This window comes from Centrocercus urophasianus, unplaced genomic scaffold (genome assembly GCF_019232065.1).
Source record: "Centrocercus urophasianus isolate 14NV4802_14NV808 unplaced genomic scaffold, USGS_Curo_1.0 seq_5, whole genome shotgun sequence".
In the NCBI taxonomy this organism is placed as follows: Eukaryota; Metazoa; Chordata; class Aves; order Galliformes; family Phasianidae; genus Centrocercus; species Centrocercus urophasianus.
This window is the reverse complement of record NW_024885088.1, coordinates 3,332,737-3,354,904: the sequence shown is the minus strand read 5'-3', so window position 1 is coordinate 3,354,904 and position 22,168 is coordinate 3,332,737. Positions and strand designations below refer to the sequence as shown.

Here is a 22,168-nt window from a genome sequence, read left to right as displayed (position 1 = left end):
GCAGATAAATGCTTCCTGCTCAGACAAGCCCTCACCAATTCATCTTAGATTTTTTCCTGGGGAGAGTTTAAAAGGCGAGAAGAAAGAATGTGCTTCAGTGGTTTCATTCTACAAAGTGTCATTTTTAAAATTTTTTTTCTTTCCTTTCAAATTCTTTGAAAATGGAAGAAAAAAATTAATTGCAAAGCTTCTGTTTTTAGGATGAACCATTGTCTTTCCATAAACTTTGAAAAGATCATAAAATTTTGGCCTTTTTGAAGATACTAGCTATTTAATAGGGAAAAGTCCATTTGATTGCCTTGGCTGGAAGTGCTGTGTTGTATCTCGGCTTTGTGTTGCTGTTCTCCGTAGGCAGAGAGGCAGAAAGAGCTGCCCATTACTCAGGACTTTAGGCCTTACCCTTCTGTTCCATTCACTGTGAGACCTGAAAGTTTGTGAAGCTCTTTGCATCTCTCTCTAGCTGCTGATAACAAGCATGGGCCAGCACTTCAAAAGGGACTTCAGAAGTTGCATCATCTGGTGTTTTTCTAACCATCCTTTGTGGCAAATGGAGCTGAAACCTTTTGGCTAATTACCACTCTTTTTTTTTTTTTTTCTTTTTTTTTTTTTCCCCTCTGCCCTTCTCCTGTCAGTTGCAGCAGTCTGAGCAGAGCTGAGGTTTGCACAAACACTGCAGCAGGATGGGGCTGGCCTGCCAAGTTCCAGCCCTCTGGTTAAGTTTCTTTTTTTTAAAAGGGAATGGGTTATGTCCCAAACAACAAACACGAGGTTCATAATGGACACGAGGACAAAACTTTATTTATGCTGCCTGACACTGCTCCTGGGCTCGGGTTTTGTATTCATCTGGCGTTGCTGGCTTCCCGCTGCACATTTTCAAACAAGTTGTTGTAATAACCTCATAATGTTTTCATCATGCTCAATGGGCTCCATTTAGCCTTACTCCCAGCAGATGTAACAGTCTGGGACAGAGCTCCCTTCCCCTGGCACCAGCTCTGAATTTGGCATAAAATGCTATTAATTCTAGCACTGCCCCTGTATTGTCCTCCATAAATGCAGATGCTGTTGCCATTGCTCATTGCTTTTTTTACATTTGATGGTTCCTATCTGCTTTGCCAGAAAGAAGGAAAATCTAATTCCCTTATGATCAGAGGTGGGTCTTTCTCATAGGGTCTGTTAATTTAGCCCTGCTGGGAAGTTAAGGGAAAGATACAAAGGAAACAGCAGTGGTGCCAGTGCCAGTCTGATGCCCTGCCAGTGCTGGGTTTACAGACCATGATGTTCTTCATTAACCCTTTGGTTGTTTCAAAGGCATTGAAAAACAGGCAATTGGTCTATCTGCTCTCCTTCCTCTATGTTTGTTGTTTAAATTGAGTCTCAAAACTATCAAAAAAGCCCTAAAGCAACCTTCCCCCTCTGCTTTTCTCACATTGCAGATAGTAAGAGGCTGTTGACTGATGGGGAATAGGAAGCAAATGTACAGCCAGATCATTCCTACCAATTTTTCCTCCCAGATGTTTTTCTTTCTATGTTTGTTTTACTTTGGCAATTACCTAAACAAATTGCTCTATGAGCAACGAAACAAACAGAATCTGGCTTCCCTCAGGTTTTTCTTTACTTCCCTTTCTTCTCTCTCAATGATCTCAGCTTCATCTTCTGCCACGTCTGTGGGGACAGGCAGCAAGGAGCCAGATGGAACTGAACATGGCTGCCTTGGTTTTCAGTTACAGTAGAAATAGTATTTGTTTTTATTCTTGATTTGATGGCAATATCAACAGCTTCCTCTCAATTGGATTGACCCAGAGCTATCTACAGGATTCAGTTTCTGCCTCTCCCCCTTTCTCTGCCTCACTTTTTTGATTTGTGCCAGTTTTTTTCTTGTTGTAGTTTAAACTAAAAATTGCTCAGAGAACCACAAGTCAGGGAAAGTGTCATTCTTGTGCACGATCATGCCAGTAATTGCAGAGATATTGAGACCTCTATAAAGCCAGTCAGCCAGGAGTCTGCTTTCTTATCTTTGAAGAATCATATGACTTATCAAAAGCCCTGGCTTCATCACTGATCGAATACAAGCCCTACATACTAAATATACCACAACTTAAAGAAAAACAAGTTGCTACATTTTAGTATGGATTGAGACTTGCTACAAGACCCAGCAAAGTATGTTCATGACTCATGCTGAGACATGCAAGGGTCTTCATTGAAGCTCTTGAGGTTTGAGGTGAATTTAATGCTAAGGAAAGTGTGGGTGCTGGAGCCGAATATGCCGGGGGAAGGAAAGGACTGCATGCTCTGTCAATGCTGTGCAGTATTGCACAATGTCTTTGACACACTCTTCGCTCTCCTGTAAGGGATCTCTGTTTCTTGGTGTAGGGGTTTTTTTTGTTGTTTTTATTCTTTGGATGTAAAAGGCCAACAAGAATTCTGTGACCTTTGTCTACACCGTGCTCTTGCTGAAAGAGCAGCACAATAAGCATAACTCTCAGACTAGAAATAGCGATGAAGCTGAGGGTTAGGAAGAGAAACAAAACGTTTTGATTTACTGCCTCTTCCCCGAAATGAAATAATGCCTGAAAGCCTATATCTGTGCTTAGTAATTGCTCTTATAAAAAAAACTGTTTGGTGACCTGAATTTCCAAAGCCGCATCTCAACAGCAGAGTTGATGTTCTGATAAGACATCAGATAAAGTAGGTAAGCTTTTTAGGAAAAGTTGAAACTGTTTCCTTGTGGTGCTTCTGGAAACAAAATTATTTATTTAAAAAAGTATCTAGGAGCCTTACTTCAGACTCTCATTTTTGTAAATGATAGTTTATCTGTCTGCCTGTTTTTCATGGAATAATTAAAGTTGGAAAAGACCTTTAGGATCATCAAGTCCTACCATTAACCTATCACCACCATGCTCATTAAGCCATGTTCCTCAGTGCCACATCTCCACATTTCTCAAACACCTCCAGGGATTGTGACTCCACCACTTCCCTGGGCACCCTGTTTGACTGTTTTTCATGTAGTGAGGGGCCTGAAACTGAGCACAGTAATCGAGGTGTGGTCAGACCACTCCAGAACTGAGTACAGAGGAACAATTACTTCTCTGCTCCTGCTGGTTGCACTATGTCTGAAGCCAGGATGCCATTGGCCTTGGCCACCTGGACACACTGCGGGCTCATGTTCAGCCAGCTGTCGACTAACACACCCAGATCTTTTTCTGCTGTACAGATTTCCAGCCATCTGCCCCAAGCCTGTAGCAATACATGGAGCTGTTGTGACCAAAGTGCAGGACCTCGCACTTGGTCTACTTTTGTTACTGTTATGCTGGTTTTTGTTGCTGTTGTTGTTGTTTATTTATTTGTTTGTTTGTTTCCTCTGGTCTGTTGTGCCTGGATACTTGAATTTACATACATGATGTTTGTTACTCCAGCAGTTACCACTTTTTGTTACCACAGCAACTGAGATGATGTTTCCTGCTGAAAGAAGGATGAGAATGAACAATGAAAGAACCATGGTGCCTTCCTGGCTGTGTTTTGGATCTGGAGCTACCAGAGGCAGGCTATAATTCTGTCTCCATCACAGGCCCTTGTTTTTGCTAGGACTGCCTTGGCAAGAATGGCCAAAATACGTCAGTAATATTTGGGTGGCTGTTGTTGGGTGATCATTTAGACCCTGACTATCAATCTTGGCCTTTCTGGCAGCTCTCAGCATCCAAACTGCATATCTGAAGGCCTCCTTTCAGCTATGGGCTTTCCTCATATCTTGCTGCCTGCCTTGGCCTGCTCTTCATGGACCACCCTACCCACGTGCCAACCTGCCCTTCAGATGCCTCCACTTACTCAAATTCCCAAACTCTTTTCTATCTCCTGCTATTTACTTCTTTGTATCTCTGTTTCCCTTCTGATCCCCACGCCTGCCCTATGACCTACACAGAAGTCCTTGACTCCATGACTGCGCTTGTTTGCCTGTACCCAAGCACCAGGTTGGTGGTAGATGTTGATGTTCCTTTCTGCATACAGTTAATTCTGAAAAAGCCTGGGTATGATTCTTCTTTTACTAAAGCTGGTGGATGTTTTCTTTGCTATTTTGTTTCGACCCACCTACCTAGTTCCTGAATATGCCCAGACTTGTCAAAACACCGACTATCAGATTGCATTAAATAAATTAACTTCATATTTATCTTCTATCTTGAGCTCATCTGCTGAATGCACTGAAAGAAGGGCAGTGCTCTCAGTCTCTCGTATAAGCTAGCCTTGCAGATCAGTGGGGGAAGGGGAGGCGGGGGGGGAGGGCAGTAACACAGGCAGGTCTCTTCAACTCCCTCTGATCTCCCCACTGAGGGATCTGCTTCATTGCTCTGGCACCAGGTCTGTCAGAGGTTGAATCTGTGGGATTAGGCTGTCAAAAAAGCCTACGACACAAATAGTATATCAAACCCTGCTTCTGTGTGCCAAGTGATAATTAGAGGGGGAAAAGCCCAGCCCTCATGATACCCATTTGGTACATGACTGACAGATTTATGATAGGATGTAGTTTCCTCTGTTTGTCTCACAGAGAGGGACTGGGCCACGCGATTACGTGGCCGCCTTCTTGCTGGCAAGTGCTTGCAGCTGTATTCAGAGGACAGGAAATGATTTAGCTAAAGGCTTTTGGTGACAATTAACAGAATTCCTGCTGATAACTTTCTTTGTCCTCTCCCTCAGAGTATTTTTATAGCAAACCTGAAGGTGCTGTGAAGTGGCATTGGACGCGGGTGGCTACAAGTGTTTGATGTGTATGTCACAGAATGTCTTGTATTTCTACTGGAAGTATTATTATTTTTTTTTCTTTAAGCTTCATCACTTTAATATTCTACTTGGTGATGAGAGCAACACAAACATTTATTTTTGCTACCAGGTGCTCATACCCTTAAAAAGCCCAATATGGCAATAAGGAGAGCTATCATCAGAATACCCTATGGAAGAAGTAAGATTGTCCAATAGTCTCATGGTATGAGGACTGGGGAAGCAGTTTATGCTCCTGTTGGGAATGTTCTATCTGCATCGTGAATATCTCATTTTTTTCTAATAATAGCTCAAAATCAGATTAAGTCCTGGGATCACAACAGTAGTGTCAGCTTTGGAGCATATATTTTAAAAAATAAAAAATTCTGTGGTGCACTCCTGTGTAAAGTATCCCTCTCTCACATAAAAGAAAAAACCAAATATTAATGTTGCTCTCACATAGGATTACCCTTGACAAAGAAAGCAGATTGCAAGGCGTTGGATATGCTCCTTCAAAAAAAAACCGTAAGAGTTGCCTTAGATGCCATGTTGAAAATGAAGCATCTTTCCTTAGTGCTTGGTGGTCTTCAGACCTTCTCACCTTGATGAAGAACAGAGTCTGAATATCTTGATATTGGTTCTTCTCTTAGAAAAGGAGGATCTAAATTTATTCTTTTAAAAACTGATACAGATGAGGATTAAACAGCTCCGTTTATAGTATATAAATTACAGTTCAGGAAGTTAAATAAGTGAGATGATGTTTATCCTTGGGTATCTGACACCTGTCAACAAAGAGCTTTATTTTGAGAGTTTAGGGAGACACTCTCACCTCTGTGCCTGCTTTATGCTTGAGGACTTTTCTCTACCAATGTTTTTTGGACTCTAGCATCCAAACTGGGATTTACTGGAAAAGAGTGAAATGTAGGGAATTTAGCTTTTAAAAATGGACCTGTTTTCTTCTCTTGGGTTGTTCATGTTGTCAGAGATTCTTGTGATGAAGTGTGATGTGGGAAAATGGCCTTTCATTGTTTGTATAGTTAGCAGAGCAGAGAAAAATTGCTTTTACCTATGTTGAGGTCAGTTCGAATACTGATGTGTCTGATCTTTTTGTCTGCATTAGCCCAGTTAGTGGTCTTGCCTGTGCAAGCTCAGGACCAGGAGCAGAGCATGGAGAAGGAAAGCACCAGGGGTCACACCAGATGGAAAATGAGAAGTGATAATACAGCAGAAACCACATTCAGAAAGCATCAGGAAAGCAGACTGAGAAAGGAAAAAATCATACAGCGGAGTGACAGAAGGCACACCTGCAGAAGCAGCAGCCCCAGTCTGTATTTCTGTACATTTTATTCTGAACGTGGGGAACAAAATGCCTTGTAAATTTAAGCCACTGTTTTCAACTTCATAAAATATCTTTTTAAAAAGACCCTTGTGCTTCTACAGAATTTTGTTCTAAACACAGGCAGGTTAAGAAGGGCTTCAGCATTGCTTTTTTTTTTTGCCACCTCTGCTTTTGGTATTGAATGACAATTTATTTGATTAAACTGTAGCTATGCTTCCATAATTTGCATTAAAAAGAAAACAAGGGTGTCTCAGCATTAGTAGAGCACCTTCCATGAGAAAGGACAAGCACGGCAGTTTTGCCTCACAACATAAAGTAGAGTGTGAGCATGTGAGAGACGCCCCTTCCTCTTGCATTCATATGGTGGATGTGAGGGCTGCCCAGAACTGAAGCAACTAAATCCAGAGATGGAAGGGCTAATGGAACTGGAGGGCTGGAGTGGGCCAGGCACATGTGCAAAGAAAGCAAGCAGCACCATTCCACTTTCTCCTCAGCCTTCAGCACATCTGGAGAGTTCCCAAAAATCCCACAAGCAATTTTTAGGTGCTTCTTTATTAAAACAAAAAGTGGATTTTCTTCTTTGAGGTGGCTGGGATATAAATGGGAGTGCTTTCACTGGGCCAGACTGCTGCTGGGCAGGTGCCATGAATTGTGAACATGTGCCATCTCAAACCAAAACTGGAGGTTCAGTGATTGCCTTGGGATAGCTGGATATAAAGTAGTTCAGCAAATGTCTGTGTGCAGCTCAGCAAATTCAAATGCTGCAGATAGATGAGAAAATGACTCTGAAAATGATGCAGCAGCATATAGCAGTTCTTGAAACCAGACCTGTCTATGCACATCCTTGCTCCCAAATACCTATGACCAGAATACTGAAAAAAAACTTCTGCTTTGTAATCTCTTGATCTTTCATCTATGTATGTGTTTTTGCTAGTACAGGTAAAATAAAGGTGCACTCCATGCTCCACATGCAGGGGTGGAACATTGCTGGAGTTTCAACCAAAGTAAACAAGAGATGTTCCTAGGTAATTACAGAGAACATCTTGTCTCTACAGCTAGTTCCTGTGACGTAGCACACAGGGCAGGGAAACTTGCCTTGCCAGGATATCAGCAGTGTTTCTCTTTATTCAAGCAACAAGAAATTAGGTACTTCAATCTTTGTACCAACTAAATTCCAACTCAAGCATGCAGGAAAGTGTTGTCTGACTGAGATTTCCAAGTGGTGGTTGTGGTGGGACTGGTTCAGTTGCTGTGCTTTCAGAGATTTGTTTTAAATTCATGAGGCAGTTCTTCCCATGCCGCATCTGAGGTTTTAGGTTTGGTCCAGTACCTGTTGGACTGCAGCCTCTGGTGCTACTTTATTTCTTACTTGTTGAGTTACAGGAATGATGAAACTACTCCAGCATTTGCTGGATCCAGTACTAGGGATAGGACAACACCTTGCATAAGATGAGAAGTGTCTCCTAGGAGTCCTTCCTGGGACTCCAATGAGGATTTAGGGGACATCCTTCATTTATCAATGACCTAGACTGTGAGATTGAGTGCAGCCTCAGCAAGTCTGTGGACAACACCAAGCTGAGTGGTGCAGTTGGTACAATAAAAGGAAGAGATGGCATCCAAAGAGATCTAGACAAGCTGGAGAAGTGGTCCCATGTGAACCTAATATGGTTCAACGAGTCTAAGTGCAAAGTGCTTGAGTCAGGATAGTCCCAGATATAAGTACAGACTGGAAGGAGAACTAATTGAGAGGAGTCCTGCAGAGAAGGACGTGGTGGTCCTGGTGGATGAAGAGATAGAGGTGAGCCAGCAGTGTGTTCTTGCAGCCCAGAAAGACAACTGGACTATGTAAAAATAAATCTGGAAAATAGGGCGAGGAAGGTGATAGCCCCCCTCTTCTCTGCCCTTGTGAGGACCCATCTGCAGTACTGCATCCAGGCCTGGGGCCTCCAGCACAAGAAAGATGTAGAGCTGTTGGAGCGGGTCCAGAAGAGGACCACAAGCATACTCAGATGGCTGGAGAACCTCTCTTGTGAAGAAAGATTGAGGGTTCTGGGCTTGTTCATCCTGGAGAAGCAAAGGCTCTGGGAAGACCTCATTGCAGTCTTCCAGTAACTCAAGTAAGCTTACAAGAAAGCTGACTACCAAGGAGTGTTGTGTCAGGACAAGGGAAATGGTTTTAAACTAAAAAAAGGGGAAATTTAGGTTAGGTATGAGGAATAAATTCTACACTCTGAAGGTGGTGAGGCACTGGCACAGGCTGCTGAGAGATACTGTGGATGCTTCATCCCTGGAGGCTATCAAAGCAAGGCTGAATGGGGCTTTGGGTAGCCTGATCTATTGGGAGGTGCTCCTGCCGTTTCAGAGGTGAAACTAGGTGGCCTTCAAGGTCGCTTCCCAAGCCATTTTATGATGACTCTATGATTTCATGTTCTAGTGATGCTTCCCCCCAATGCTTCTCCAGCCTATTTGGAAATCCATAAGTTGGATAAGGTGTCTCTCTTTGCAGTAATTTTCAGTTGGTTTCTGTGGTCTTTTTCGGTCTTCCCATGAGCCTATGTAAACTTCTTCCACCCACTCTACTCTATGGAGGAGCTCAGCAGATGCATTTCCTGTTATGTGATGGACCACACTGTTGCTTTGTTCTGTGCGTGGCTCATTTGTGTGGCTTCACTCTGCACCTCTCAGTTGTTGCCTTTGCAGAGGCAGTGAAACATCCTAGAAGATCTGCATGCCACTCCTACAGTAGTCCTGGTAGACTACTGTAGTCCATATCTACTGTCTTTAAACTTGGAGAATATTTGTGCACTTGGTACTTTTTTTTTTAATGAAACCTTATTTATCACTGTTAACGTTCTGGGAATCTTTTCAATTCCTAATATATCATTTTTGAATGGAGGGGACAAAATTGCCTCCTTGTGTTAGGTATTGACAAACCTCAGGTTTCTACAGCGGAATATGGCTGCTATCTGGTTTACTCTTCTTTTTTTTTTTCTTCTTAACAGCATAAAGGTGTCAGCACCTAACTTTCTCTACTCCCCTTTGAGCATTACTGAGCACTTGGGATCATGCTGTTGAGGGGCCTGGAGGGACATTTCTCCCTCTTTTAAGAGTTTAGCTGGCTGCACTTCAGGGCAGCTCTCTGGCATGAACTCTTTGACTAAAGACTGGAAGAAAGCTCATTTGTCTCCAATGGAGCTAACATGTTATCACCAATGCAGATGTTATCTCCAAGGAAAGTACAAGTTGGAGGGGATTCTTGTTTCCAGATTCTTCTAGAAATTGTATAATTTCTTTATTTCTTTTTTTTTTCCTGTCCCAAAACATGTTTAAGATTTGGTGTTTTGGATAGTCTGGGCAACAAATCTGTGGCTGGAATGTGGCTCCTCAAATGCAGTATTGAAGATTGTCACTGGAGCGTGAGACTGTTTATTTGTCACAGTGCTTTTAGAGGATGTGCAGCAGTAAGAAACTTTTTTGAACATTCATACATAAACACTGCAAAAAAAGTGCAACAAGCCAAATTATTTTCCACTTCAAGTTGTACTTGCTTCACTTCTTTACTATCTCTAATCCAAGCCATAACTAGCAATGCCTCCCTTAATAACTGTTACATAAAGAGCAGCCACAGCCTGCCTATTCTGCCCAGAGCCTCCTCCGTGCAGGTTTGGAGTTGCCTTCTTACCTTCAGCGGGCTTGGGAGAAAGCCCAGAGACAAGTCCTTTGTGGCCATGGAAATGGCATTGCCAGATGGGGTAATGTGGATCTCAGCAGCAGAGCTGGGATGCAAGTGCTGACGTCAGTGGTGTGGTTGTCAGCAGCTTGTTTGTTATAGCTCACTGTGAAGGCCAAGCAATGAAGATTTAGGGGACATCATTCCGCTTCTTGCCTTATCTGCCCCCTGGTTTCTGTAGTAGTGGATTGAAAATGCTTGTGTGCACACTGCCTTTGGAGAAAAAATAAAATAAAATTAAATCAGTAAACTCAAAATACTATGGGAAAGGCTAGGGAGCTAAATTTACAACTGTTTTGGAGACTTAGGATCTTCTGGGATCTCAACCACCCTCAGGGGTTGATACTAAAAAATAAATTAGTAACGTCATTTTGCAGCAATTACTAACTCTGGCTTTGTTTGCAAGGGGAATTTTGGTTCAAGCCCTTCACAGTGGTGTTATAATGCATAATTATAGGACTTGAGGTGCAGTTACATTGATGCAAATCATCTGGGTGTGTTATCTCTCCATTTAATCAGCGATTTGTTTGCCATTTGAGTAAAGAAAATACTTTGTTTAAAAATGAGTTGAATATATTTCCAGTAGGAACACCAGCAGGAAATAATGAAATGTAGCTGATTTACTACTAGTTAAAAGTACCCAAGAGCCCCTCAAGAGTAGTTCATTTTACCCGCAGAGCTTTACATAACACACAGTCAGCTAATTTCACATATATTACAAATCATGCATGATTCTTTATGTTCTCTGTTTATGGTCTTTCTCATTAATCTTTAACTTAATTAAAACCACATAAGCTGGTTCCTTTATTTACTAGGTGTTCCCCTTAATTTGAATCCTACTTTTCATTTTTGGGGATATCTTTTGATGTTAACATTACTGTATGTTACTAATCATAGAATGGTCTGGGTTGGGAGAGACTTTAAGATCACAAAGTTCCAACTCCTTGCAGTGGGCAGGGCTGCCACCCACCAGCTCAGGTTGCCCAGGGCCCCATCCGACCTGTGCTTGGAGACCTTCATGGATGGAGCATCCACAGCTTCTCTGGGCAGCCTGTGCCAGTGCCTCACCACCTTCTGAGTAAAAAAAAAAATTCTCCCTAACACCTTATCTGAATCTCCCTTCTTTTAGAATAAAATCATTCCCCTTGTCCTGTCCCACATCCCTGATGAGTAGTCCCTCTCCAGCTTCCCTGTAAGCTCACTTGAGGTACTGGAAGGCTGCAATGAGGTCTTCCCAGGGTCTTTGCTTCTTCAGGATGAACAAGCCCAGAACCCTCCACCTTTCTTCACAAGAGAGGTTCTCCAGCCCTCTGAGTATCCTTGTGTCCCTCTTCTGGACCTGCTCCAACAGCTCTACATCTTTCATCCAGGCCTGGATGCAGTACTGCAGATGGGTCCTCACAAGGGCAGAGAAGATGGCAGCTATCACCTCTCTTGCCTTGCTGGCCACCAATCTTTTGATGCAGCTCAGGGTAGGATTGGATTTATGGGCTGTAAGCTCATGTTGGTTTGTTTTTTTTCCTCAACCAACACCTCCGAGTCCTTCTCTGCAGGGGTGCTCTACATCTATTCTCTGTCCAACCTGTTTTTATGCTTGAGATTGCCTTGACCCAGTGCATGGACTTGCACTTGATCCTGTTTATCTTCATAAGATTTGCACAGGCCCACTCCTCTACACTTGCAAGGTCCCTCTGTATGAATCTCTGCCCTCTAGGGATCCTGCCACCAAGCTGTCTGTAGCACTCCTCTTGCTGCCATCCACAACCTTCCTGAGGCTGCACTCAATCCCACTGTCCATGTCACTTACAATGTTATTAAACTGTACCAGTCCCAGTACTGACCCTTAAGGGCTACCACACTTCAGTGGTCTCCAGTTGGACACTGAGCCATTGAATGCAACACTAGTGTTCTTCTGCACCAAGTTCTGGGATTTTGGTCAGAAAACATAAGTTGTCCCCTTTGTGACTGCTAAGCTGGTGTGTGATGACAGTGTAAAGAAACTTGTTAGCAGGTGAGTCTGAAGTGAGAACCCATGTGGACTCTGGGACACACCAATGGGAACGGCAGCCAGACAAGCAACATGAATCAAAGCCCATACGCATGTTGCTGGCATTAAAAAATATGTGCACTTGACTGCCAATTTTTCACAGTCATTTCTTAACCATTCCCTGAATGGTTTACATCCCCTGTATGTAAAGGCTCCTATTGCTGACTGGTCTGAGTTTGCAGTGTCCCACACAGGGGGCTCCTATTGAATGACACTGCTCCATTATGCTGCATCCATGGAATTAGTCACCCATTCCTCTTTTGCAGCATCAGATAACCACAAAAGAGCCCCAGGCAGTTGAGGCACAGTTGAGAGCATTTCTAGAGGCTCTGGTTACCATAGGAAGCATGTTTTTCTCCTATTTCTCAGACACCAAATTGTATTGTGCTAAGAAATGTATAGACATCAACAATTCTTTCATGTGAGATATATTTTAGCCTCTACATGCATAATTTCCTTGGAAAAACGTAACTTGTTTAGTCAAGCCTTGGGTGATTGATCATCCATCCATCCTGTGCTGGTGTGGTCACCTCTCCTTGACACATGTCTTGGGAGCAGCCATTGCTTAGCACTTGCAGGTACTGAACAACAAACATTCAGCAAGTGAGAAATCACCTCTCTTTGTATGTTTATGATCCTGGCAAGAATAGATACCGGTTCCCACAGGTGGAGACAGGGTTGTGAAACAGAGGTGCTAACTCTGCTGATGTCATATAACAGGTGTGACTTTTATGTTTCCCATCTGCTTTCAGCCAGCAGTTTAATGATTCTGCAGTTTACTGAGACAGTGCCATCCAGTTACCTAAGCCTTATGCTAAACATATTCATATATGTTTTAAAATTTTTTTCTTATTAGCTAATTCCAATTCTTTCTTTGCCTAGGATATGTTAACAACATGCAACTATTGCGTGCCCTTAAAAAGCAAAATCCTTCTCATTAGTAGGATAGCTTATCTTCTCTGCTGCTAACTTTTCTTTATTTCACACTAACAGAACAGAGTCAGAGTAATGGTTCTGCTTTTTTAATGCACTCCTTTGTGGTTGCCTACATGTTAGCTAAAATCTAATATCAGAAGTTCAAGTAGTATAAGATGCAAAGCATCCTTCAAGAGCTACTGAGAAATAGGAGGTTATTTCACTGATCCAATTTTTTTATAGCACTGAAATGGGATTTTTTTTGAATGTGCACAACATTTATCCCTGTCATAATACTATGACATTAGAGGAAGTGAAATTGCATGCCTCAGCCTTTCAGGATTCACATGCATGACTTTTATAGTATTTAAGGAAGACATCAAAATGAAGAACAAATTAAAAAAGCAAAAGGAAAGCAAAAAAAAAGTAAAATCAACAACTGTTAAGGGAAAAGGCATGGACCTAATGCAGGCTCTTTGGCAGTACCTGCTTTGTGACTCAGGACATATCTTTAGCAAAATAGCAAATATTGAAGTGTGGTGGCAGATAGAGGCAAATGCACTAGGCCTGTAAAATGAAAAGGCAGCTCAAGTGTTTCCATGTGTTTTTATTATTATTATTTTTTAATAAGTTGCAGTTAAAATTTAGTTGTTCATTATTCAGCTGACAAGATTTATTTTTCAACCCACTGCATTCTGGACCTGTAAAATAGGAAAGTTTCCAGTCTGGAGATAGAAACATGTAATAATGTTTTTGATTATTTCCATTGTTTCCATATTATTTGAATATATTCCATATATTCCATAATACCACATACATACATGAAATCTTTTTTTCTAATTCTTCTTATTTTAACTCTTATTTCTGGGGCACAATTGGGTTGAGATGATAGAAATCAGCTGAGAACATGTGGCAGAAGTTCTAAGTCACGGCCTGAACCAGTGCTTGAGCACCTGGTGGGAAGGCAGGTCCAACTCAGGGGAGCTCAGGTGCATGTAATGTACCCAACTGGCAAAAAGGAGTGGAGCCAGGTGCTCTCCTTTCCAGACTTCATTTAAGGGTTGGCAGTGGAGGCAAAGATATTTTGCTAGAGATTCCTGCATACCTCAGGTCTTGAGAAGGTAAGCAGCTTTTTTTTTTTTTTTTTTTTTTTTTTTTTTTTTTTTTTAGATCTATTTTTTATTTCTATTCCTACGGCTGTTGTATTTGACCAAATCCTTACTTGCTGTAGCTTAGGACTTTGCTGTCATTGCTTTGCTTTCCACTGTGTTACAGGATGCATCCATACAGAGTGTTTTCTTCATCCACCCCTCAAATCAGATTGAAATATGGCTAGCAGGCACCTCAAATCTAGGCCCATGCTTGACCTCAAAGGCTTCCTACCTACTTGGCATCCCAAACTCCTTACTTGTTTATACTAGTTGAATACTTCCATAATGTACTGGACAGTAACTTGCAGTTGGGACTGATAGAACTCAAACAGGCTTCTGAAGAATCCAACTCAAAAACAATATGCTGGTCATAAGTAAGATTATGGTGGCTAATACTTTCAAAGAGGATTTCTTGTACTTCCCTATTGCATCATTTTCTAAACAATTTAATCAATATAAATAAAACTCCTCATGATCTGGTTTTTTGCTTCATAACCAATTCCTCAGGCACATCAGGTATTTTATGTTTTATGAGATAGCTCCTCCCGATTTCCCTAGATTGCTTCTCTACAATGGCAACTACCCGAAGCCTGTTGATCTGTATAGACTTTCCTTATCTGCTATTTTTGGTATTTTCTATCTGAGAGCTATGTTAGATCTGGATTGAAGACCTAGGCCTAGAGTACTGTTGAAGAAGAATGGGTCTCATGACAGCTGTATGACTAAAATAAAGAAAAAGAATTTTCTTTCCGCTCTGGTAATTTTTCATATGGTTGTGGCAGAGACCTCAATTTATTGTGCGTATGGAGTAATATGTCTGGTATCTAAGTGGAAGGAGGCATTACTTGCAGAAGAGTAGTACTTAATTGTAAACAAACAAAAATCCAACTAACAACAACATAAAAAGCACAAAACAAACAAATAAAAGAAACAAAAGCAACACAACTTTTCAATAGGAGAGAAAAAAACACTGGAAAAAAAACCTGTAGCAACCTAAGGCTTTTTAAGCAGTCCTAAATTACAAAGCTTCCAAAGGAAGTTAATTTGTTCAATTTAACAAAATGTTATCTAGTAATCATGATCTATCCACCTTGTAATAGGGTTGGCCTTTCAGCTTGTAATGCAGTATTAAAGATGGCTCTGCAATTAGACACTGTGCTCTGCAGGTGCACTGATTCTGCTATTGGAGAGGTCATAGTTGGGAGTGGGATAGGGCTGAAGAAAAAAGCAGAAGAGGCAGCTGAAAACGAGGCTATTTATTATTCCAAACAAGGTGTGTTTATCTCTTTGCTATGTAGAGGAAGGCTTTGCTTTCAGGCAGCCAAGCAAAAAAGAAACCCCAGGAGACAGTACGCAATTAACAAGTCTCCGGGGGCTGGCAGTGAGTTCTGCAAGGCTGAAAGCAAACTTGGTGTAACTGTTGGCACTCAATCCACATGGGAATAGTAAGTTCATTTTTGTGTGCTTCCTGGTGCTTGCTCTGTGGCTGTGAGCTGATAGAAGGCAACGCTTCAACTTCCTGAACTCTCCAAATAAAGCATCCATTCTGGATAGAAGTTTTCAAAGAAAGAAACACTGTACTTTCTGCTTCAGTCGAGCTTTCATATTTGGCCCTATGAATGAACAACTTTGGTTGTTAAACTGCTGAAAACTTATTTCAGAAGGCTTGAATTTATCACAAGTAAAATTATCTTCAATTGAATGGCTTGGAGCAGCTCTCAGAAATTTATTTACATAGCTGTTGTACTGTGTCACAGTTCGAAGGGCATTCAGGCTTCCTCTTTAATCTAAATTTCCACTTAAACGATTAATTCACAAGTAACTTCAGTTTTCATTATTTCTGAGTTTCATTCAAGAGATTATTACGGCAAACCAGCAATTATTTAAATTCTTGAATTAACACATATATTAGCTCTTATAAAGTGAGCTGTATGAAAAGGCAAGTGAGCCCTGTTCCTGTATGTATCTCATAGTGTGAGTGTGTGTGCATGGATAATGATGATGCAGAGCTCATTCCTGTGCCCAGGGAAGAACCTCACAAGATCATCTGCGAGAGATGTTTGCTTTCAGGATCACATCTCATGTCAGGAGAAATGTTTGCTTTCAGTGGAAAGACTTTTGTAAAACTAGGTGTTAGGAATTCAGCCACGGCTCCCTAGTTGTACTATAACAGGTTGAATAAAGTGGGTAGAGCAGCAATGAGTGCTCTGTGTTCTGTTTTTACAATCTCAGTCAAATACAGTTAATTTACGTGATTCACGAGACTGCTCTTGTTACCAAATCACATTTCTCTTTGTCAGGCCTTTTTCCTCCCAGGGTGCATACATATATTTTTTTAAAATTTTCATCAGATGCTTGATATTCTGTTCTGTTTGGCACCATCACCAATGGATTGTTTCAAACAATGGCATAAAGAGTTAACTCCTGTGATGGGGGAAAAAAGGCAAAGAGAGTGCCCACAGCTAGCTAACTATCAAGAAATCATCTAGTACTTGGCATTTGCTATAGGCAAAGTAAAACAAAGAACTAGCAGCAATAAATCAATTCTTGTGTGCAGGTGTTGTCAAAATAGGCTGTTCTGGCTCTGTCTGATCCATTCTTAGGCCAATAAGGCTGTCTTTTATACTTCCAAATGTTTTGAAATGCCTCTATGCTCAAAGAAGATCTAAGCTGTCTCAAATACAACCATCCACAAGGTAATGGGGTGTCTCCAGTTTGTGTGAGAAACTTTATCAGGTGCCTTGAAAGCCAAGCATTCCTCAAGTATGCTGTAATTATACATTGCTTGTGATTATGGCATAAAAAGTACTCCAGCTACTGTTAGGCTCTAAGATCAGAGTTGGGTTTTAAATGCTGAAATGTCTGCAATGGGCTACCTTTGTTTTTTTTTTTTTTTTTCTTTACATTAGAAAAATGAGAAACAAAATCAAGGCTTCGGATCCAAAGATACTGGGTTTTGGCCTAGTTCCACCCATAGCTGTTATACTGAAACAGTTCAAGGCATTCCTCTCTTCCCACTGCTCTCCTGCAGCTGGAAAACACTATATGCTGCTTTCATGAAAAGAAACATCAATGACACTGGTTGTATATGCCTCCCCCTTGGTCCAGTTTGCTCTCACTGAAGTGGCCTGTACATCTGTAACCTCATACAAGAGAGAGGTTGTACGGGAGTGAGATTTAAAGCAGCGTTCAAATCCGTGAAATACTTGGTCAGTGTCAGGATTTCCTCTGTTCATATAAGATGAACAGGAAATTCAGAAGTCTTTGTATTTTTATTTCTTTTCTACCCTTCATCTCTTAAGAGCATGTCAGCCTATCTAAATGATGACTTATTTCTTCATTTTGAGTTAAAAGTAATTCCAATATAGTGCATTTTCACATCTAAAGCAGATAATCAAGTGATGCAATAGGGTACTTTTACTGACTTTTCTTTGGATGAACAGCATCTCCTCTGTGCCTCAGCACTGCCATGAACAGCAAAATCAAGGATGCAGAGATCATGATAAGACTTCCCTTTATTTAAAAAAAAAAAAAGTCAAGTATTTAAAAACAAAGATTTAATTTAAGAGTGCTGCTTCAAAAGCCACTAAAAATAGATTCTCTGAAAATAAGTAATAGGCTTCAAATGCAAGTTGAATAAGGAAGACTTCTTCATTTCCATGACAGAGAGCAGAGTTTGCACAGGGCAATATGTCAGCATCAGGCAGTGATTTCTACAGCTGGATACTTTTGAATGGAGAAACCTGTATGCACAACTTGGGACAAAAGATTACTGGAGATAACAATCAGAAAGCATACACCATATCACAGAATGGCTTGGTTTGGAATGGGCCTTGAAGATAACCCAGTTCACCCTGCCCTGCTATGGAATGGGATTGCCATCTGTTAGATCAGGCATCCCAGGGCTCCATCCACTCTGGCCCTGATTTTCTCCAGGGATGAGGCATCCACAGCTTCTCTGGGCAGCCTTTGCCACTGCCTCACTACCCTCTGTATAAATAATTATTCCGATTAGGAATTGAGAGATCTCTTTTACTCTAAAACCATTCTCCCTTGTTCTATTGCTGTGTAAAATGTCTTGATTATAAGCTCCTTTTAAGTACTAGAAGGCTGCAATGAGGTCTCTCCAGAGCCTTCTCTTCTTCAGGATGAACAGGCCCAACTCTCTCAACCTTTTCTCTCAGGGGAGGTGCTCTGGCATCCCTGTGGCTTCCTTTGACCCATTTATTGTGCTGGGCCTCCCAGGCCTGGATGTAGTTCTGCAGATGGGTTCTCAAGATGGACCGTTGGCAAATACCAGTCATAGAATCACAGAATTGCTCAGGTTGGAAAAAACCTTAAAGATCACCAAGTCCAACTGCTACCTCATTCACCTGGACATAGATCCATTGACCCAACAGTCACCTGGCTGTGATTGTCCAGCTGATTCTTTATCTCTAGATCAGAGAGATGTGGATAAAGATGTGATCTGGACCTTGAGAAATTCCATGCAGCTATTCATTCAGCTGGTCCAATTTAATGTCTAAAGAGTCTCACCTTTGCTCTGCAACTAACTGCAAATTTAGAAACAGAAGTAGAAATACTTACATTGATAAACCAATTTGGTTTATTTCTGCTCCAAAGACAGATTTAGCAATGTTCCATTTATAATCTCTGACCATGCTTTATTTTTTTTTCTATGTATACTTTGTTATGACAAAATCTCTTTCATCTTAATAAAATGTTTCCAGATATTATCTTCATAAAACTAACACTCAGTGACACACGAACATTACTTTAAATAAAGTAGGCTTAATGCTTGTTGAAAATGCTGGAGAAGCATTTGTCAAGCTGAAGTTTCCTGTCTGCAAGGAGAGGATCAGCAAGGGCTCCATTGCACACCGGTTTTAGATCTAGCTGAGGACAGCAGAAAAGTGCTTGCTTATTTTCAGTATACAAATCTAGTAACTTTACTGAGATTGTTGGACTGTTCCAGTGATACGGGTTTAAAATGAAGTGTTTGCTCAAATACTTGACTGCCTTTTGAATCTGTTTTTTCCCATGAAGAGGGAAAAACCTGCTGTTTTCATACAGCTCATTTCTAGATAATAGCCATCACTGCTCAGAAATGGATTGAGATTTATCATCAGTGGGCCAGGAGGAGGTAGTAACAGCTTTTGGTGGTAAGTGCATTCCAGCTGAGTAAGGACGGAGGGATGCAGTAGAATGCAGCCTGGCCCTGGCATACCAGGGAGAAAAGAGGCAGAGAAGATGAGGAGTTATAGGGCTTCTGTCAGTTGGAGCTTTGCCATGGAAAGTACATGCTGAAAATTTCCAAAAATGATTCTCTTGTAATGCTAGAACTCAGTTGTCCCACACACATGCACAGCTGTTGGGGTACAGCCCAGGTATACTGCCCCCAGTCTATGTGTATCAGCTACCAGTGGATGTTTACATGGGTGGTATAATTCTGGCCCCTCCTGTGTCACCCCATCTGGGCAGCAGCCCTCATAGAATCATAGAATGGCCTGGGTTGAAAAGGACCACTAAGATCATCTAGTTTCAAACTCCTCCTGTTATATGCAGGTCCAACCACTGGACCAGGCTGCTTAGAGCCACATCCAGCCTGGCCTTGAATGCCTCCAGGGATGGGGCATCCACAGCCTCCTTGGGCAACCTGTTCCAGTGTGTCACCACCCTCTGTGAAAAATTTCTTCCTAATATCTAACTGAAACCTTCCCTTTTTCAGTTTAAAACCATTCCCCTTTGTCCTATCACTATTCCTATTTAAACAGTTCCCCCCTCCTGTTTACACGCTCCATTCAAGGTATTGAAAGGCCACAGTGAGGTCTCTCTGGAGCCTTCTTGTGTCACCACTGTGACTCCCATTTTCTTCCTATGTCACCTCTGCTGCTGTCAGATGGCTGGCGCCTACTGCTCAGGTTGTTGTCCCCAAAGCCTGAGTCTGTCGACCTTTCACACTGCTCTGCCACCATTCTCATGCTCAAGAATTTCCTTGGTCCCTTCTGTCCTGAGTGATCCCAGCCAACTGCGTGGCTTATGCAGGGCACCTCACCTGGTATCCTGAAGATAAGAAGTTCAGTTTCTTTCTTAGAAAGAAACTTCTAATCATTCCAGGAGACTGAGGGAACCTGGGAAGCTGTAAGATTTAGGGCCTATGTGCTCATACGTATTTCTGTAGGCAGAATGCAGGCTTAGGTCTTGGATGGCACTGCTGATGGCTCTGCATGCTGCTGGGTACGAAAAGGAGACAAATTTGGAATGCTTAGCATAGGAGAGCAAGAGGGGTAATAGAATGGCATGATAGGCTTTTCTGGGCAGGCTAGATGGTAAAACGTTTTTTTTTTTTCTTCTTACTTTAATGTCAAGACTCAGCATTTCTGGTGCCAAGAATATTTGCTTGGAGTAGAAGATAACGCTGGAATCTGTGAGTGTGGGACATGAAATACAAGTGTCGTGCTCTCAGCTTAGTCCTTGTTTTGCAGCAACCTGCTTGTTCCTGCAGCTGGATTCACATTCGTAGTGTGAGATACAAGAATAGCGTTTGGCCAGGCTACTTGATCGGGTGAACTGTTGTTTCTTCATAGTTCCCAGTTATCTGTTGGAAAAACACAGCAGCGGACCAGTGCTGCCGGTGTGCATGCCTGCAATTAGAGTTGTAGGGAAAGTATGGGTGCAAGAACTCGCGTTCCTAAAGTTTGAGCCACAGAAGTAAGCGTGCCACCAAGCCCTAGCAGCAACGCGCCGGGCGCCTCTCTGCGCCGGGGCAGCCTTGCACCTCGGCCCCAGGCCCCGCTCTGCCCCGAGCCCGGCGGGCGGCCATGTGGAGAGGCCGGGGCGGGCCGCCGCGAGGGGCGGGAGGCGGGCGGGAGGCGGCACGGGGCGGGCGGCGGGGGGGCAGCGGCGCCGCGCTCCTGTCAGCGCCGCAGGAGCCGCGGCCGGGCCCGCGCTTGCCGCCGTTCCGCCGCGCTCCTCCGGCCTCCCCCGGTGTCGTCTGGCTTCGAGGAGGGTGGGGGTGGTGGCGGAGCGCGAGATGAACGGAGAATGAGGCAAAATGTCTGAGAAAATGTCCAGCTTTCTGTACATCGGGGACATCGTGTCCCTCTACGCCGAGGGCTCCGTCAACGGCTTCATCAGCACCCTGGGGTGAGTGCGGGGCGGGCGGCGGCACAGGAAGCGGCCGGCGGAGAGCGCTGCCAGCCCGGCGCGGCGCTTGGCGGAGCGCGGAAAGTAGGAAGTGCGGAGGAAGAGAGGGACAGCGGGGAGCGCCAGCGGCCCGGCTCCGCGCAGCCGGTTCGGCTCGGCTCGGCTCTGTCCGGCGCAGCCCACCCGGAGCGTCCCGGCCCGAGTGCCGCGTGTGCGCTGTGTTCGCGGCTGTAGTGCTTCTTATTTATTTATTTATTTAATGACTTATTTCTAACTGTTATTATTTTTAATTTTGGTATGCGCGTGATTCGCTGCAAAGGTGAGAAAGGACAAAAAAACTTGACAGAGCTTTGCTGCTCTTTAGTTGAACAGCGTGCCCCTCCTCGTTCGTGTTCTGGCGGGGTCTTCCCTGCAGTGGGTGATAAACAGCTGCTCGTAACCACATACTCCGTGCCGTGGGAGTGTTGCTTCCACGAGCTGCATTTCCTCTGTGCAGGATGGAAAGATGCAGTGCTGCCCTTCTGCTTGCTTGGGGTTCTATGCGTGCTTTTGATTGCCCCTTGGGATCCCGCACAGGAATGTGCCTCCAGAAGCACACCCGTCTTGTTCTTTACCCATGGCACAGTGTGGCTGCAACAACAGCCCTGAGGGGTCCCCCTGATGTAGGGTCCCAGTGCCTGGGTGCCACATCCAAGGTGAGCGTGTCCCTGAGCATGCCCGAACTGCATGCTGATGGGGTGGATCAAAGTCATTCTGTCCACAAGGCAGCTGAAGCCTAGGTTTAACAGCAGTTTTTGCTTGTCAGACATCAGCTGTACCTTCAGAACTACAGCTAAGCAAATGCACTCAGTGAAGTCAACCGTTGGTTTGTGAGGAGTGTGCGGCTCCTGTCACTGAGCTCCTGGTGCCCTTGAGGCCCGACAGTGGGGCTACAAGAGGGAGTAGTGTTAGAATAGCAGCAGTGACTGTGGGGGTACCTGCTGTGGTACCCTTACTGGGAGGAAGCAGGTGCCCATAGTAGTCTATATTTTTTCTATTTTTCCTATCCTTGCATGCGATCATTTCATGTTAACAAACATTTTTCTATGGTTTGT

At 43.1% G+C, this 22,168-nt stretch overlaps 1 protein-coding gene across 2 annotated transcripts in view; it reads left to right on the top strand.

Annotated features, from left to right (window-relative positions):
- Positions 1 to 20,879: 20,879 nt before the first annotated feature.
- ITPR2 (inositol 1,4,5-trisphosphate receptor type 2) overlaps positions 20,880 to 22,168 on the top strand; it is a 265,378-nt gene continuing 264,089 nt past the window's right edge. For both annotated transcript variants that reach the window (XM_042835042.1, XM_042835041.1), the window contains exon 1: positions 20,880 to 21,074. In XM_042835042.1, the coding sequence (XP_042690976.1) occupies positions 20,983 to 21,074 (92 nt within the window). In that variant the 5' untranslated portion in view covers positions 20,880 to 20,982. The remainder of the gene's footprint in view (positions 21,075 to 22,168) is intronic.